This window comes from Epinephelus fuscoguttatus, linkage group LG8, assembly GCF_011397635.1.
Source record: "Epinephelus fuscoguttatus linkage group LG8, E.fuscoguttatus.final_Chr_v1".
NCBI lineage: Eukaryota > Metazoa > Chordata > Actinopteri > Perciformes > Serranidae > Epinephelus > Epinephelus fuscoguttatus.
This window is the reverse complement of record NC_064759.1, coordinates 30257142-30277513: the sequence shown is the minus strand read 5'-3', so window position 1 is coordinate 30277513 and position 20372 is coordinate 30257142. Positions and strand designations below refer to the sequence as shown.

At 40.7% G+C, this 20372-nt stretch overlaps 1 protein-coding gene across 2 annotated transcripts in view; it reads left to right on the top strand.

The window, feature by feature from the left end:
• The first annotated feature begins 1107 nt into the window (after positions 1-1107).
• Positions 1108-20372, top strand: part of LOC125892989 (CUB and sushi domain-containing protein 3-like) — a 264617-nt gene continuing 245352 nt past the window's right edge. For both annotated transcript variants that reach the window (XM_049583381.1, XM_049583380.1), the window contains exons 1-2: positions 1108-1572; positions 16326-16548. In XM_049583381.1, the coding sequence (XP_049439338.1) occupies positions 1395-1572; positions 16326-16548 (401 nt within the window). In that variant the 5' untranslated portion in view covers positions 1108-1394. The remainder of the gene's footprint in view (positions 1573-16325; positions 16549-20372) is intronic.

Sequence of the window (20372 nt, the reverse complement as noted above, 5' to 3'; positions counted from 1 at the left end):
GATGAGTGTGTTTCCTTGCAAAAGTGGCTGCAAGCAGATGCTCTGGTATAAAGTTTCTGGTTTCAGCACCATGGACAGCTCTCATACTGTAAGTTACTGAGCAGGCTTCCTCAAGAGACGCTCTGGGTTCATTTATTAGGTTTCCTAATGAACTCACCCTGCTGACTTCACGCTAATAAATCTTGCCAATAGTAGGGCACAGGATATTGATTTCTATGGAGGTCGTTGCAGCGACAATTATTAAGTGGGCAATATTCAAACCAGAAACCATGCACATAATTGATTTAATCCTCACCTGATATCCAAGCTCCTTTCAAAGCTGCTGCTCTCACAGAGTAGAAACTTTAATTTAGATTAAATAAGAGTGTGGAGATAATGTTGATGAAAGAGAGAAGCCTCACACATTCTTCTCACAGTCTTGAAGAAACTCCATTTGAATGTGTTATAGACTGAATGATGTTCATTCTATGTGCAATCACGGCCTCTCACTACACTGCTCCCCTTTTCCTCTCCGTCTCAAAGTGGAGGTCGGTGACTCTTCCGAAGCTAGATGGCAGAAGAGCCCCACTGCAGCTGAGCTGCGCTTTGCGCCGTCATCATCCCATCTTTGCATTGCAAATTGCCCAGTCCCATCACTCCCAATAACAGCTCCGCTCGATCTCCAAAATGAAAATCAGAGTTATGGTGGGATTGCCTACCAGGCGAATTTCTTTCATCAGCTTTCGGGACGGGATGCTGCCTGTCTGAGTCTCACCTAACACCTCCACACCCACACCCACCCTCTCCCCCCCTCTCTCTCTCTCACACACACACATAAACCACATGCTGTCATTAACAGAGTTCATTTCTTTCCCAGGATTTACATTCTTCCCATAAAGACGTGCCTCCTCCTCCCTTGCCACCCACACCTCACTGTTCGCACTTCATGATTTGTTAGCCACACATCAACCGAATCATACTTACACAGGACGCTCTCTCCCTCTCTCCCTCTCTCGCCACACCACCACCCCTCCCTCCCCACCACCTTTTCTCTCACACTCTGCGTGGTTCAATTGCCGATCGATAAAGGCAGCATTCAAATTGTAGACTAGACTCCTCTCCGTCCACAGCCGGTTTATAGGGATTAAAAAGGAAAGATGTTGAACAGCAGATGCGAGAGCGCACCGCCAGAGATGCTCACACTTGATGCCCCTCTCAGCAGAGATGGTTGAGCCCTCGTCCAGGTTGCTGTGGTCCTATCCTAAAATTCAGTCTTGCTCACTTCTCTCCTATCAGCTGACATAGCGCGGCGGGCGGCTCTGCCTGTTTCTCCTCTAAGAAGAGAAAAGGGGAATCTACTTAAACCCAACAGAAAGAAAACATATGCTCATAGGTTACATGTGTTAGTTGTGGACATGAAGGGGATTTACAGAGACGGATACTACGACGGATCTATTGAACTACGGGACGTTTTCAACAGGAGATGCGTTAAATGTGGCCGAGGGGACTTTGTTCAAGCCAAAACGATGAGGATTAGGACGGGAATTGTTTTTTGGAATCTCATCTTTTCACTGATGTTCACTTGTGTGAAAGGTACGAGCCACTGCAGCAAGCCTCTGTATTTTCTGATGCGCTTGGTGTGCCTTGGTGTGTGTGTGTGTGTGTGTGTGTGTGTGTGTGTGTGTGTGTGTGTGTGTGTGTGTGCGTGCGAGAAATCAAAAGCTTTAACGTTACAGACGTGCGCAAAAATAGGCTACCACGGTTTGCTGGATAGAGTTTTAAGGGACGCATTTCACCGGTTTGGCGCTCAATGCAGGCTTTGACTGAGTCGCTCAATAGATATTCTTGCGGTAGCCTACCCTTCTTCTAATAGCCTACGTGAGCTGCTTTGCTTAGTAGGCTAACTAGTGAATTGTTGAGGCGCAAGTGCATGCACTGCAGATTTCCTATAGGATGTAAAGAGATTCTTATTTATTTCGGCTCCAGCCGTCCGCCTTCTCTCTTTTCTGGGTCGAGTTTTCAAGTATTTATGTGGGATTTGCGTCAGGCCAGTTCCCCCATCAGAAATGTTACTGGAACCATTTAGGGGGCCGAGGCAATTAGTAGTGTGGAACCAATTTGTCGACTGGTGTTTATCGGACTTGCCAGTGCAGGCAGGTGTAAGGTGGGCTTGTTAGTATTCTAGTGGCTCTTTCTCAGGGTCTGCCCATTTGAATACTCGCTCTAGCTGGTGAGGTAACCGCTGATTCCATTTTATTTCTCATATGCATCAGCTATTTTAACTCAGACTGATGGCAATTTCAGCACCATGGAAATGACACTTTTCTGATACAGTTTTTTAAAATGTAGTCTTCTTTTTTGACCACATGAACAAAATCCCAGACTTTGGACTTATCTGTCTGTTTTTCTTCCCCTTGTTTACCTCAATAATGTCACTCATGCTATTTACATAATACAGCTGCTTTGAGAATCAGTCAAGCAATTGTTGCTCATTTGCCACTCTGCAACCATGTTGCTCTCTATTGTCCACTGACATTAAAACAGCATTTAGAGTAAACGTATGAAAATCAGTTTGTTGCTTCCTTGAAATGTCAGTCACATGTTGATTATAAAACTAAACATAAGTGTGTGTACTGTATGTGTGTGAGTGTGTGTGTTTCCATCTGTTTGTGTACGATGTATTTAATGTTAAACTCACTGTGTGAAATTCTCATTTCCAACTAAAATTAAAGCCAAAGAAAAAAGGCAAATCCAATTCCAGCCATCAGAATGTTTTTCTTCGTGTGTGTGTGTGTGTGTGTGTGTTTGTGTGTGTGTTTTCAGGGTCACTGTGTGTATGAGTGCATGTCCATTTATCTGTTGAACGCATGTATGGCTGTCTGAGTATGGGCACTCACAGATATCAATTTACATGCAGATTGTTCACCTTGTGAGTAATTCTCATGTCTGTCTGTTGGGGGTGGATGAAATGTGCAGCATGCAGAGTAGCAGCGCCCACCAAGAATGAGCCAAGTCGAGTCGAGCAGAGTCGGGCACAGTGCTGTTTCATCACCACCCACATTGTGGCAATGTCAAACCTCGAGGCCACTGCCAATCCTCCTAGTTCTGTTACTTATTAGGGAGCCAGCCAGCCAGGGATCGAGGAGGGAGGGAGGGAGGGAGGGAGGGAGGAAGAGAGGAGGAGGACGCTTGGGTCTTCTTTTGGAAAAGAGCAAAGGAAACAGTCGCACAGACCGAGGCGAGAGGGAAGAACCATGGAACAGCTGTTGTTCCCCTGCTCTGACAGGTGACACAATGTTTGCAGAAGTAAAAAGATATCTACTAGATCTGGCCTGTGACTCACTGCTCCTGCTAAGATAATGATGCTGTAAAAAAAAAAAAAAAGAAAGAAACAAAAGAAAAGCGTCTATCTAGCAAAGTTTGTTCAACACCGCTTTGCTAGAGGTGCTTTTTCATATTAGATTATTTTTGAGCCATGTGTGTGGGTGGTGCACAGCTCTGATTCTCAGTTTGCAAAGTTATCTCAGTCACCTGTCTGATTCTTGGCGCTCACACACACATTATACAGTGGATTTTAGTAAAATTTTTTCAATTAAAAAAACTGCATAGTGAATATGTTCTCATTGCGGCAGTCCACCACCAAACAACCGAGGACATCCACTGCAACTGTGTCACCTAATCCTCAGGGAACTTATAAAACTGCTTGACACAGACAAATTTAGGAAGCTAAATCGCAGGGACTGGGTTTTTTCTTTTAAATAGAGCAAAAGACCTGGGTCAAATACAAATTGAATTCCTTTACTCTGATATTGAGCATTTTACTGTATCTTCTTCTGGGTACCACTGCTGCGTTTGCCTCTTTTTTTGTCATGACAGTCACATTGCTTCCATCGACTGCACGACGATCAATCAAGTTCACAATAATGAAAGAGTCACACAGCTGAGAGCACCCCATTCCTACAACACATGCTTGTGTAAGCAGTGGATAATATCATGTGAGAGAGCAGAGACATCCTCAAAGTGTAAGTGAATAAGATCCAGATTGGATTTATGGCCACAGCTTCCTGGATCTGCCCTTTACATTGTTTATGGTTATTAGAATATTAAAACTGATGAATGTTTTGTTACTTTACAGTTTTCTTTTCTTTAGATCCATTTCAAATGCCACTTTGCAGATCTGAATCTCCCAAAATATCCAGTTTCTTTTTTTGGGACTTCTTTATACAGGCAGTCATAGTGGTGACCTGATAAGGAAAAGCGGGAGGGGACATGATCATCATGGGAAGTTGGAGGGACACCACAGGAGAGGACAACCAGTACACACAGGGACTAGCCTGTTTCCCACACTGACATTAGCTCGTCAAATGACAGCAAACGATTAATGATAGTCAACAGACTGTTGAAAATTGTCCATCTGTTGTGTCCCACCACTTCTATGTCTTGTGATCACGCTGTATTTTTTCAGTATCCTTCTAGCTTCCGTGTTTTGTTGAAATGTAGTTGTTGTTTTAGAAACTCTATACCAAGCTGTCACTAATTGCTGGTAATCAGGTGGGTTCTGCACAGACAGTAATCTGGCCACTGAGCCCTTGATGAAGACTTTCTCTCAATGTGATTATGTAAACAGGCTGGAAAGGCTGCTGGGGCTAATCAGGATTACAATTTGTCTGTGTAATTATACACTATCTACAGGGAATTTGGGGCATTATCCCACTGCCCCACAGGTTCCTGATCTCCACAACAGCAGAAGAAGTAGATCAAAAGTACGAGAAAAGGTGGTCAGTCTCCAGGAGCTTCACTTGGATTCAACTGGAACTGAGTGGAACAATAAACAATTTTCCAGGAAAAAGGAACTTGGAACAGAAACAATTTTACTCCCTGGATTCCTAATGCCTCTTTTAGTGCTGACATCTCACTGGATAGCCGTGGTGTGTACCATAGTAATACTCAGTTCACCCATTGGCCTCCCGCCCATGGCTTTAGGCCTGGGCCAGGCTCTTAGATGTTGCTGACAGGTTGGATATAGTTTGCTGGTTCTGATTAAGTCAGTTCTTCTCAGGTATCAGTTTTAATATAAGCAGTACTCTTGGGGGAGAGAGATTGGCAATATCTTGTCTTCAGGAGGAAAAATAGCTCACCGTTTGTTGAGATTAAATGTAATAGGCTGAGCAGCTGCTGCTTCCAGAGTCAAGGCTACAGATTCAAGGTGGACTGTCTTCTCCACCTCAGGTGCAGGTTTCAGGGAGGATTAAGTTCTGTTAACGGGGTGGAGGCATACTCCCAGATAAAAATGCATTCTATTTTACAGCCTTAACCATGACGTTAAAATCTAGAAACCCTGACAAATAAGAAATTTGCAATCATGGGGATTAATTTGTGAAGTAGCTGTTTGTTTAGTAGCAACTATTATTATTTATTTTAAGTGAGATGCAACAAATAAATCAGTAACTACATTGCTGCACATGAAATCCCCTATGTATTTCCTATATGTTAATTGAAGCACATTAATATCCATACCTTTGGATAGTTTTCCCATTAATCTCATGAAGAATTGTCACCACAGTATACTGTATTTACAGAATAATTCACTTCATAACCTGTGACCCACGTAACTTTGTGAATCTTCCTTGGCAGTGACCACTGGTGCTCTTGTTTGTGTCTGTGGCTGTCGCCTGGATTTTTGATATGTGACAGGAGAGCAGGCAGGGGCAAAGCATGGGCAGGGAAACAAAGTGGGGGGTGGGGGCTGGGGGGGTGTGAAGGTAATTGAATAGTTAGACTGCTTATTGGAGGCTGCCGTGATTCCACAGTATACTCCACAGCAATTAAAATGATAGGTGTGGATAGATTAACAGATACCTGTTTAGACTCTCAACTAAACTATTTTGTTATTAGCGTCGATGAGGCAGTGCTACATAATGCGTATTTCATCTACTTAGAAAATAAACGTAGACAGGTAGACCATAGAGGCTCTCAGATCAGCAGCTTTGGAAATTATTGATTTCTTCATAAATGCTCTATTACTGTTAATTTAACCATCGGGTTGATTTTTTTTGTGAGCATCCCTTGTTAGGAATAAAGTAGCAGAAATGTGTCATGCCATGTTTTTTCAACATGCGAGAAAACACATTCAGGCTACTCCTGTTCATACTAAAAAATAATTGATTCACTAATAATCTGATTTTAAGATGCCATGCTGTGTACATTGATATGTAGCCCTGGCCTGTGGAAGCGCATTTATTAAAAGCACTTATTCATCGATCTGTGTCCACTCTCAGTTTAGAACCAGGCTAGATGTTGGTCATGAGAGCATTATCAAGGACACACAGTGTCACTGATACGAAGAAGCTGAATCTAGACCGAGCCAATATCATCAAACTGCAGTGGCAGCAGTTTTAGACCTGCAGTTCCAGTCCAACCTGTTGAATCTGAAGGCAATGACAGTAGGAGTAATAGCAATAGATAGTAAAGTAATAGCTTTTTTATTGTGCCACCTACAGGTAATGAGTGTAACAACTGCAGTGTTGACTTTCTGTGATTGTGTGTATTTATAGCTGATGTTTATATTTTCTACTGAATTCTACTAAGGCAGTCCACACTGCTTGGAGTGTCCTTGTGTGTCCTCTGACTTCCAGTGTTTTTTCAATGGCCGGAGGAAAAGGGTCTTATCTAAATTATATTTGTTAATGGAAAAAAAGCCGAGGAGATTATGCAGAGGCCCCAAAGAAAATTAGCAATGTAGGTTGACCAAAACTTGAGTAAGAGCTGCACTGATTAGTCCATTTATCGATTGGCCGGGTGTTTGATTTGTCCACTCTCTGGACAACTCTGGGTTACTGTAGAACAACATGGCGGACTCAATGAAAGAGGACCCACGGCATATGTAGATATAAACCACTCATTCTACTGTAACAAAAACACAACAGTTCTCATTTTCAGGTGATTATACACTAAAGAAATCATAGTTATGAGTGTTATGTACCATTTCTGCCACTAGATGGCCCTAAATCCTACACGCTGGACCTTTGAGTCTAAATGCTAGATATATAGAAAGGGAAACTGAAATTCATTTTCGAACCTTTGGGTGTTTTACAGCCACAGACTGCGCATATTTATGATTAACACTGCAGATTAGCATGACTAACTAACAGGTCAAATCATTGATGGGATACTCCCAAAACATACAAATACAATAACACTGTAACACTCATTGCCTCCACATAGTGCAAAATTGTTGAAGCCATCACTCTCTCTACCTGTAGGTGGCGAGATCAACATGTCTATATTTGCAGGTAAACTCCTGCCGCCATTACTTTTCTTTCCAACAGGTGGCGCAGGTTTAACAATTTCTGGAGAATCAGCAGTTAGCTAAATGTTAATGAGGCAGTTTTGTAAGTTTGTGATTGAGGTTCAAGTGGGATCCATGAGGTAGCTTTGCATCAAAAACATGCCCTCACTAAGTGAACAGGCTGTTAAGTGGAAGAAGATGTTTACTTGGAGAGTGAAAAACAGCCAAGTATTTTTCCAGCCCCTGTGTTTGTCTTTAGACAGAAAAAGATTCTTGTTCTCTGCTTCTCTCCTTTTTCAGGGGAAAGTGAAGTGTTGATGTTATTGTTTGTTTGGAAGATTGGAGGCTAGAGAGACAGGCGTCCTATTAGATGTGTTGTTGGCTCACAGTTTTGTGTTGTACAGCAGCTCTCACAGTGGTGGCCTGGCATCAGGTGCAATATGGCTCAGTAGCTCTTTGAGGAGGTATTGGTGTCTAGCCATAAAATACTGTATCTGCTGGGAAGTGGCTAAAGCACCAGCAGCACGCAGACGCTCGCAAACAGTTATTACACTTGGCTATTCAGACTCACAACTTCTGTTATTTCCTTGTGCAGTGGCGTGTGTGTTTGGTGTGTGTATTTGTGCACGTGCCAGCTGTGTTTCAGTGTGGCAGTGTATTTGATTTTAGTATTTCTCACCTCAGTGGTTGGCAATTTAAAACCACCAAATGGAATATTTCAGAGCCCTTTTCCAAATTGCAGTGACACACTCATGAGGTAATAGTCATTCTCTAGAAAGCCTCTTTTCTGTTTCTGTTGTATGGAGCCCATTTCCCTTTCATCAAGCATGCAGACAAGCATAGTGAGGGGCTGCGATTATGCACATTCTATCAGTATGAATTGTGAAGGTGCAGCACAGCCATGCAGATAAAACCCTTCTCTTTGGGGACATCAATTTGAGATTTCTGTCTACTAAGGTTGCTGTCTAGACCCTTGCAGTCATCATTGTTGTATTCCTGGTTGTGCTGATGAAAAATTATTTTCTCTTCCCTCCATATTTTATGTCTGTGGCTAAGAGTACAGCTTGTCATGGATCTAAGAGAAAAGTGCTTGGTTTTCTAAAAACAAAATTACCTCTAAATATAACGCCTAAGTGCTGCAGCAGCTCTGATTTGATATGGGGCAAACCCTGAAGATTCATGATCTGATGGTATGACAGCAGACAGGCCACAATAGGTTTTATTTTTTTACTCCTCTACACATTTCCTTTGATCAATGGTTATCCTCAATGTTCAACACAATCTATAATTTTAATTTCCTCTTCTTTTTCGGGACTTTATAAAATCAATACTCAAGGGAGCACCTATGTATAACAGTTCAGTTTCTCTTTGTTGTGTTTTGTAAAAGGTGTGGATGCTCTGCAGCGAATGAAACCTACCAGGATGTTTGCTGACCTTTGTTTTTGCTTGGTAAGGGCTCAATCTTTCCGGTGGGTGCTCTGTAACCAGGCCCCGCTGATGGATATCTCTATATTGTCTGACTCACCTTTAAGGTCAGGTGCAAATCAGTGCTGGGTTTTTTGTACTTTAACTTTGATTGCTAGGACCGGTGCTGTCGCCTTCCCCCCTTCTGTCTGTGATAGGCCATCATCGTGAACAATGATGACATGCCATGCGGAAGAAGAGGTGTCCTTGACTAAGCATACACTACAGTCAATCGCAAGGAAAATGGAGTATCAAGCAGAGAGAGAAAATAATACATGCCAAAAATAAATCAAGAAGAGGAGCTTGAAAGCGCATAGCTCAGTAGGCTTGTGGATATTGGGCTTAGGATTTGTTTGAAGAAAGATACTGTGATGTATGAAGGGTGAAGGCAAAACTCTTTTCATGCATAGATCGACTGGTGGTCCAAATCAAGGCTTGTTTCTTTTTTTAGAAGTCTGAAATTGTGCATTTTAGTATTGTTTAGTTTTTCATGTAATCAGGTACTGATTTGAGCCAAACTGGTTTGAACATTTATTCACAGCAAGAGTATGTGCATTTAAGTCCTTATCATTATCCATGCATCCTTATACAGTCAATATTGATTAAAAACACAAAATATTTACATAGAAGTATTTATATGCTTCTTTTTATTCGCTTTTCTCATATTCAGTATATTTCAGTAAATATATCTATATGACTCAGAGAAAAAGGTGTAAGGGTGCATTATGTATATCACCTCACACACACTGTTTGTGCCAGAGATTATAATAAGTCACTTATTGCAAGTCTAAGTTAACTGTCAAAACACTGGGGGACACTGAGGCTCATTACAAGTCTCTGCTTAACCCTGTTATCTTCAGAAACAAACAAACAAACAAACAAACAGGTATATTATCTATTTAAATAGCAGGTTAAAGATAAAAAGCCACAAATGATCTTAAATGAAGCTTAAACACAGAAAGTAATAATACATAATAACCTGAATTATACCGTGGTGCTGTAAGAAAGCACTTAGTGAAATGCTTAGGTTTTTTAGGAGAGGAAGTCTAATTGGCCTTGAAACATAAACATCTTATGAGTGTGTCAGAGCTCAGACACTAAAGGCACCACTCCACCTCTGCTTTCTTTGGTCTCGAGGCTCAGTGCACTACACAAACACATAGCAGCAGACAAAAAGGTAGCTCTGGTGGTATGAGCATGTTGGCCATTAGTCATATGGTGGCTCAACCTCTTCCTGTCCACTTGTTGAAGTGACCTTAAGCCAGACAGCCAACTCCGAATTGTTTCTGATGTACAGAATTTAAGTTGCACAGGTCAAAAGCATCTGCCAAATGACTGGAACATAATGGTACACTTTGACATTTTAGCATCCTTTCTTCTGACACTGTAGACTTTGTGTAGTCCATTTACCGTGCTCTATAGACCTTGCCAAATGTCCTTACAAAAAGCCCTACAGCTGATGTCCTCTTGCTATTTTGTGTCCATACATCACAATGAGGTTAAGACATGTTGCTAACCTTTGAACAAATTGTCTTCAATATGTAATGTTTCAATGGTGTTGCATTCACTGTTTGCAAGTAACTGATCAACTGACCAAAGAATCTTTACTTCACAACCTAAATGTCACATTGAGAAAAATATGCATTGTTGCCCCATTAGGTTGGCACTGACTGATGCCAAAGGGGGGCGCTACAACATTCCTTTTATTGCCAGTACATTGAATGCCATTAATCAGGGCATAAAAACTTCCATTTCAATATTACTCTGATTGCTCTAAGCCACAAGGTTTTGTTAGATTAGATAAACTTTATTGTCTCATTGGAGAAATTGTTTTGGACATGCAGGCTGCCGCATAAACTGGAGACAATAGACGGTCGATAAAAGACAAATACAGCTCAATAGACTGCAGATAAATTCAATATGGTTTAGGGACAATCTATACCAAATGGAACACAATAAACTTGCCAAACTAAGAGCTGCAGTCTTTCATCAGAATTCAACAGTTTCACCGCCGGCGGAAGAAAAGTGTCTGCCAGTTAAATCTGCCCTGTGAGATCCAGAAGCAACTACCTTAAGGGAGCAGGTCAAACTGTGAATATTTATTTTTCAAGCCCGTTTAATCACAGTCTGTTCAAAAATAGTCGATTGGGATGGGCAATCTTTCTTTCCCATCAGCAATCATCCATTACCCAATGGTCTGTTTGTCACTCATAATAATTTGGATGGCAGTAAATGACTCCGCCTCTCCTCTCCTGCTGCACATAATCATTTCTCTTTATGGCACAACTACAAATCTGCATTAATACTGGAGGACAACATATTGGCTGTTTACTTCTTTTAGGGGGCACCTATCCCGTCAAACGCTAGCTCATGTACTGGGAAGCCACAATGTTCTTCCATGCTTACAGCGAACCTTAAATAACGTATTTAGCCTGAAACAAATTCTATTATCGATACTCTCTATGATGCATAATGTATTTTGTTTACAAAATCAATCTCATTCCCTTTCCACACAGGGTACAGCACTGTGGTTCATTACCTGGTTCATTCTCCTCAAAATCTTTGTATTCACTGGGCAAAGAGGAGAGAATCACTTTCAGTCGTCTTGTTTCACCCCTTGCATTAGTGAGAGACTCCGCAAGGCCTACAACACATATAAATATGCATGTACTTGCAAAATAAACACACACATTCAATTCAGACTGACAAAGAGACAAACACCTTCTCATCAGGACGGGAGACAACTGTCATTTTCCTGTCTGCATTTTGCACAGCAAGCTTAACAAGCAGTTACAAGCATCAAAGGTGTGGCGCAGTGGAAATGTGGTATTTGTGTGTATATCCAAAAGGCCAGTGGTAAATGTAACTATTTGAGGAACAGCTGGGACCGTTCTTGAGCTGTCTGTCAGCCAGTATGGCTGCCTGCTGAGGCCTGGGTTTTTTTCAGGGACTTGTGCGTTGTGATACTGATTCATATTTCTGAACCGCATTTTCCCCACTGCGCAATCACAGCATGTTGTTAATTTGGTTTCTCATCACAATTTATGGTTGATGTTGCGGCATGGCACTAACATGGGGTCGGAGAAAACCCCGGGGAGTGCGTTTTCCAGTTGAAATGATGATGGAGGTCGGGATAGGCGACTAAGTGGTGACAGTGGAATTCAAAGAAGACACACTGTAGGTGTAAGTGGTGAATGGATTTAATGCATGTCCTCTCTCTTGTACAAGGAAACACATGCTGTCGTTTCCCTCCATGTTCCCTTTGAAGTAACAAGCTAAATGTTTACAACAATGTTCTTTTTATAGATGTGGCTTTTATGGAGATGACGGTGCTTAACATATTACAAGCTCCTATGATTCATTGCATTGAAAAGGGGGATTCTAATTCATAATGGATAGCTTATGGAGAAAAAGAAACAAGGGGGGCAATAGATAAGGGGGAGACGATTGGCTGAAGAGGCAGTGAATGAACGAGTTGAGTGAGATGAAGAGAGGGTGGGAAGGAAGAGGTGAGAGAGTTGCAGCAACGCTGAAGGATGAAAGGAATACATAGATCTGAGAAGGGAAAAAAAGGAGCGGGAGAGAGGCGGAAAGAGGGACATAGATATCTCCGCAATGAGCATCTGTTCTGTCATCTTCAGGACATCAGAACAATCAGCCACACAAACATGGCTAAGCAGTTCACACCAACAGCATTGCTCTGAACATTAATCATCTAATGCTTGACAAACACTGAAATATCTCAGGGACTAACAGAGCGCTGTGGGTGCTGTCCTTACTGTAGTTCTAGACTCTGGGTGACACAAGAGAGCCTCACATAAAAGCAGTAATAATTGACTTTTGCTTTCTAAATTTAGGTGGGTTTAATTACTACTAAGCCCCACACAAGGTTCAGGGTCTTCTCTCTGTGCTCTGCTGATATCCTCAACTGGGACTGCTCCTGGTTCATGTTGTCCTACAATGGTTAGCCGCAGTTACCAAACTGTGTGATAACCTCACTGCAAGTCTAGTTTTCATTACTTGTGCTCATGGTTATGTAGCAGTGATTAAAACTTTATGTCTCTGGGTTCATATATTTTTTACTTGGCTGTTTAAACAGTCTTGCTTAAACAGACATCAAATCAAGAAAAGTGTTGCAGTGATCTTTCTGTTGTAACATTTAAAGGGATATTCCAGCGATTTAGTATCACCATTTCCATAATAAAGGGGACTCACGAGAGACAGATAAGAAAAAAAAGAAAAAAAAGAATTGTTAAATCAAAGCAAAGGGGGAGCAAAGAGATATCTTGACTTTAATCCAGCTGGCACCAGGTGTCAGTATGACATCAGAGTCACATTGGACTCTTGCATTGGACTCATGTAAAACTTTGGTTGGAATGAAAATTGGGTTGACATATAAATCTCTATCAATGATATAATTCCATGTCGCATGGACGTTAACATTATGACATTTTGGAGACGATGGATTTTGTTCTTCATATCTTATGGCTAAATATTGGTATTGAACTTCATGATGGTGTTGACGTAGAAGTTTAGAGGGCGTCAGATTTTGGTAGTCTCGCCACCAGACAATCAGAGATCTCCGCCTTCTGATTTAGTTAAGCAAAGCGTCTGAAGACTGACTTGTGAGTCTAAATTTTGGTGACTCAACAAGACAACTTAAAACCAACAAAATATCAACGTCATCTGTTTTCAGTGTTCTACATCAAATTGACATTGGCATTAGACATTGTCCTGACATTTAATATTGGTCACCTGGGGTCACAACCAATCGTGTTCCAAAACCGTGTTTTCCCATGAAGCATCTGAATAGCATCTTTTATTAGACCCTGCCTGCCTCCTAAATGTTCACCTCCTTTAAACCCTACACCTCCAATTAAACCTCACACTGAGATAAGCCTGATGACATTATCAGGGTTTTTTTTAGACTTTAGAAAGCACCCTCCAGAGACACAGAAGGCGTTATGCAACTGTTTCCGACTCCTCGTAAAAGTTAACTGAATGCATCTTTGTTTCTGCCGCCATTACTGTTGGATATTTAGTACAGTTGCATCATCCTATGGCCATGGCTAGGTTAAAGTTTTGTTTTGGAAAATGCATTCATAATTTTGCTCATAAAAATGGAGGAGGTGACATTCTATGAAAAACAATAGACTGAAGCTGCACACCAGTATCCAAATAGTGTGCTGTTATGCATCTCTGCCCTCATGATGATCTGCTACTCCTGTTTTTACAGAGGTGAATTAAATCTTAACTGTAACTACTGCAGCAGCTTTTGGTGGGCCCACTTTCAGTAATGGGCATGTCTTTCTCAAACTTCTTTTGCAAGGCCATTTTAAATAGCCAGTGTGGGTGTGGATCATTCTGCCATGTCTTCAAGTGCTCTTCATTAGCTGCAACCTTTCATCTAAGCTGTCTTGCATACACCCAGTCAAGCTATCAATTGCTTTTAGTTGGAAACACAAGCAAAATGTAGATGCTGGGAAAATATGTTGGTGGCATCTTTGTAAAAATGTGGATCAGACATCTAACAGGTACGCTCTATTTTAGCTCATTAAATTCGAGACTGTGACAACTCATGCGACGAAACCCTATGAAAAGACCACCAGGCAACAATTAATATCATGGTCTCTGTTGGTCAGACATGTTGCCACTTTACAATTACTCATCCACTCTTTTCCAGTCATACTGACAGCTTTGCTGGATCAGTGACAAGGGCTGTCCTGGTAAACATGATATTCCCGAGAGCACTTGAAAGCTGCAATAATGCACTGTGTCACAGGTTGGATCATGTTGAACCTGTAGGCGGGGCGCATCAATGTTACAAATTTGCCATGATCACCCTGTTTGCTCAATGGTGGCGGAAATAATTGCAACTTAGACATGCAACAAACCTTGGCGAGAATTTTTCCTCACTGCATTTAGAGCAGCAGCTCATCACCAGACACAACATCATAAACCTGTATGGGCATGATGCACAGTCGACTGGATCCATGACTGCATCTATAAGAAGGTCAGGCCACTTGATCGCTGGATACAGGAGGAGTGTATTGGTCTCGGGGGCAGGTCAGCTATCTGGACAATAGGTGCAGATATACTTTACTGTCAGGGACTCCAGGTCAGGACCCCCTGTGAGGATAATATCCTGAAGGTATTGCAAGATGTAAAGATTGTGGGGGAAAAAATGTCCCAGAAAATTATCATATTTGTGATAACAGAGTTGTTTTTTGTATGAAATATAAACAGCTGCGAGGCTTTGTCCAGAAATAATGAAACAGCTTGACAAGAGGGAAATTAATTGTCAGTTTGTCTCAGAGTTTAACATTTTGTTTGCTCACATCAATTTATAACGAGGCGTACACATTATCAGGAAAAATTGCCACTGCTTTCCGAGTTAGAGGCCATTCCAGATACATAGCTGCAGAGCAATCTGTGTGTTTTGCTTTCCTCCATATACTGCAGTACGTGTATGACCAACACTATGCAAAACATCCTTTTCCTACCGAGTGTGAAAAGCTAATTACACTAGGAGTAAATTGTGGGTGGGTAAACCATGCATCTTAATTAAGTTTGCATTTCATTAGACAACGTGTAAGATAGCATCACAGAAAATGGCATGTTTTTTTCCTGGTATGATACAGTGTGTATGGTACCATCTCAGACATTGTTTGGGTAAGTGTGGGAGTACACCGGGTGTGGAAATATGAAAGAATATGTGTGATCGTGTGGGAAAAGGGGTAGCCTACTGTAAATGTCTGTGCATGAGTGAGACAGATTATGTTTGTGTTTGAGCAAGAGTTACTTAGCTGTGGCACATTTGCTCATTTACATGAACGCCACAAAGGTTAGCCAAGCAGTCAGATTATTGCAGTCTGAGAATGATAGTATAATGCTTAACCTAATATGTCATGGGTATTGATTTTCAGCGAGCCAGTGCAGCTAGGTGCAAAGATATATATTGTGTGGGCTGTGAAACAGAGTGTTAAGGGCTTGTGGCACCAAATTGGAAGACCTTGCTTGTTGCTTGTCTCCTGGGCTTTCTGACCCACCGGAAAGAAGTGGGCAGTAATGATACATCACTAGCTTTTTGTTCGATATAACATTGAAAAACATCACTGTAGTCCTCAATTATGCATTTCTCCTCCGTAATGACAGCAGTAGTTGTTGCAGCCTATTCCTTTTTTTTTTTTAATTTGAAGGGGAACTGAAAGCATAAATGGAAGCACAGAGCTTGGCTCTTATTCAGCTGGTTGCCAGATTTCCCTTACAGCTTCTGCCAGCTGAGAACAATGTGGATTTTACAAACAATTTGTTCTCAGGTGAAGAAATATTGCACCTGGACTTTACAGGGTGCACACAGTTGTTGCAATAAAAATGTTAACTTGGAATAGCATCTGTACAGGCCTATTTAAAAGTTTTAAAGCCATTCTGTTTATTTATTGCCGCTTGAACGTGTTCACCAGGCAAAATTAAGTACATTTTCTGTAGGGATCTCTACAATTTACTCCTTTTCTTTAGTTGTTGAAAAGCATTTTGTTATCTTTATCTCCTCCACTGTGTTTGATAATGACTTTGTGTTTTCCTTTCTTTCCAGGTTTTATCCATACTTGCGGAGGCACTTTAAAAGGGAGGAATGGGACAATAGAAAGCCCCGGGTTTCCATATGGATATCCAAATGGAGCGAACTGTACCTGGGTGATTGTTGCTGAGGAGGGGAGCAGGATTCATATAGTTTTTCAATCTTTCGCAGTGGAGGAGGAATATGACTTTTTATCTTTGTATGATGGGCATCCACACCCGGCTAACTTCAGGACGAGGTAAGGAAGCGGCCCCGAAGCCATGCACCTTGAAGGCTCTGTTTGAAGAGTGGCAGGCAGGGACGGGAAGTAAGAGGGAGGGGAGCCTTCAATGATCACTTCTGATGGAGGGTTCATCTTTAATGTACACATGACAAAGGCTGCTTATTCTTGTCTGGCAACTCAGCAATAGTGTGCGTGTGTGGATTACACTGTGTCCACTCTTTTCTGGCATGGTTTTGTGCAGAATTGAAATGCCCTCATAAAACTATAGAAGATTTTGATTTAAATTTATGAAAAGCTCATTCTGTGTTTTGGTTGCAAAGGAACCAACTTTCAAAGATATATCTTGTACATTAAACTTAAAACAGACTTTCAAGTTCAATATGCAATATTTGATTCTCTGGAGAGTCAAATATATGCATTTTTTTCAGCAGTAACAGGACAAAAAACATGATTCTGTTCAAACACAATCATACAAAAAAGTCAAAAACTATTTCTTCCATGAAACACAGTTTAATAGTTTTGTTTGGATTCCAAAGCATCAACCCAAAGCTCTACGAAGAATCCCTGGAATTTATTTATGAATGAGCATGCTGTGTTGGCTTCACTGATCCGTGGGTCAGCTCAGTAGCCATCCTTTATTCAAATGCTTCACTGGAGGAGACAGAGGTACTGAAAAAACAACAACATGAAAATCAAACACAAAGATTTCTCCTTGTTTACTTTTGTCACTGAACAGACAAATAGCTGTTTACTCAGTGTGCTTTCTGCATTGTCGGAAAAGCCTCACATTCAAGTGGAGTGGGAAGATCCATCTATGTTTGTTTTAACATTTCTCCCTCTCCTCAGTATCTGTCTCTAACAGAGTGATTTGGCTCTCGCTGTGTTTGATTTTTTTACGGGACAGTAAATTCACACTATGCAGCTGCGTACTGTTCGATAATTGAATTTGATAAAGAAAAAAATGACACTCATGGTGAGACAACGCTCCATGATTTTTGCAGCACAAGCTCATTGTACTAAACCCACATGTAAGATATCACACAGACATATGGATATAAGACGCTGATCCAGATACGCAGTGCATGCATAGATACTGAAACAGTATTGGAAGCTAAGGTTTAGATGTAGACGTTTTCACAGAGCACACCATTCTTTTAGTTTTTTGTAGGATGTACATTGCTAATGGATTTTGATTATTAAATAATTCTGATGCTTTTCATTAAACATCACCAGCATGAGCTCAATCAAACCCTCAAACCTCGCAAATGGGTTTAACCATGCCAGCTGTAAGCCAATCACTATAGTGACGAAAATAATTTTGTTTCTTTGCCATAGAAAAAGAAGGACATATACAGCATCCGATTCAGAAAGAATCTGAACTGCGCCATTCTTGGGATGTTCTGTTTCTCACTTTCTAGAAAGAAATCCTCTTAAAAGGCTCATTTTTTGTTTGGATTTCAAAGAAAAACACCACAAAGGTTTTCCTTGTCAAACTAAATTGCCCAAAATAAACCCAGTCTTCACAGATAAGTGTGCTGTGTACTATGAGAAGATTATCTCACGTCTGAGCTGATACACACATCAGCTTTTAAACCTGTCAAAAGCTTTTTTTTTGAAAAGGACATCTTAGTGTCTGATTATCCACTTGTACTTACAAGCATGCTCATCAGAGGTGAGTGTGGGGTCCAGCGTTTCTCTGTGAAACACTCACAAAATGGTGCCAAAATGAATTCTCCTGGCTCATTTATGCGACTCGACTTCAGTGGAAGTGGACCGAGGTCACATGCTAATACAGTGGAGGATGTATAGCAAAGAGTGGCAATGAAGGGGAATAATTCAAGAGCTGAATCATTGTTGATACTTTAGCAGCTGAATCACTTTAGATACTTAAAAGATTATGTTGCATAATGCTGTTTTCAAGGTCAGGCTTATGAAAGGTTTGTCACCATGCTGGTTGACTCCACATCACTTAATGATCTCACATATATTACTCTTTCTGCAAATATGTTTGAAAAAGCCTCAAAATATAATGCCTTGTGTCTGAGCAATTATATAGCAGTTCCTGACATTGCTATGACTTTGCACCCATATTTTATTCTCTCCAGAAGCATGGTAAAGTATTAGCAGTCTTCGCTTTTTCTCTGCAGTAGTAAAATAATTGTTGCACAAATACAAATGAAACCACACCAAAATATTCAGCATTACCACAACACATCGGCTCAAACCTGTGTGTTATAAACAGCGGGCATTTTAATGCCAGCAATTTGAGTTTAATGGCAGTAAAATGGCACAACATCAACAAGTTATGTGATCACACATGCTGTTGATGTTGCCTCATATGCTCAGATAAATTAATCGGCTGTTAAGTATAACTAGTGTTGTCACAGTGCCAGAATTTTTACTTCAGTGACAATAACAACATTAAAATTCAGCAACACTATCAAACCTTGGTGCAATTTTAACAAATCAGCTCAACTTTAATCCATGAAACAGAATTCAAAATATATATAGCCTCAAAATATATCAATGATTATGTTTTACACGTGTTTGAAAACCGCTGAAAAAAAGATAAAACTTTAAAGTTTCCCTTTATTCATGAATGCATCACAAACTCCCCACACTCCAACAAACATGTAAACGCAACCTGTAATTAGACGGAGCAGACACCTGTGAAGAAGATGATGGGAGAAAAAGCATCAGGTTGACCCGTGCTAATAACTTTAGTAAGTAGCTTGTTTCTTCTTATATTCATGAATTTCTTTTTTTATTTCGTCCTTGTGTCTGCGTTTAGATATTTCAGATGATTTTCTGACAGTAACTTTTGCTACTGTCGCTAAAGTTTGTTGGACACAAATTACTGAGAGGAACATGAATACCAACATGGCGGAAAGATTAACGTTAGCTTGTTCGCTGCTTCTACAAACATACATTCCCAGTTCTTTAAAAGTTGGGACGCTATTTAAAATTTAAATGCAAACAGGATACAATGATTTACAATGATTTGCAACGAAAAAAAAAAAGTTGGGACAGAGGCAACAAAAGACTATGGAAGTTGTTTAATGCTCATGAAACACCTGACCACAGGTCAACAGGTTAACTGGTAACTGGTATCCTTATTATAGGGGCATCCTCAAAGGGCTCTGGTGTTCACAAGCAACAGTGGTCACCTTGTGAAAAACTATAGGCAAACAGTCCAGCAGTTTGTGACCAACTTTTCTCAAAGCACAATTACAAGGAGTATATGAATTGATCCATCTACAATCCAGTATAAAAGAATACTAAGCACATCTGTTTCCAAACAGGTACGTGGGAGAGGGACTAGCAGGACACAACTTGTAGAAAATCTCCTGCACACTGTCAGAACTTAAAAAAATAATGATTGTAATGCTGCTACGGCAAACAGTTTTGTGACAAAGCGAAGCCCTCTAATGTAGGAATAGCTGTGAGTTTGCAATCAGTCACATTACCTGCATGCAGTGGGGAGGTATAAATACTAAACATATTTATGTGACAGTCCACAATATTATACATAGAGACAGAGAAATAAAAAAGTAAAAGTTAAAACACTGTATAGTGATAATTGTAAACATACCCCAAAATGTTTACATTAAATAGGTAACTGCTTATGAATACATGCTCAAGTCCTTAGGGTTAAGTTGCATTCTCAAAAAAATACATTCACAAATCTTGTAGGTTGCATTAGTTAGTGAAACTGCAGGAATATCTTTACAGAGAAAAAGCATCAGTACACAACTAGGAACCTCCATAATGAATACAACAAGGCATCCAAAATGCCACTGGGCAAAAAATTAGAAAATGAGAAAATACAAGACAGTAAT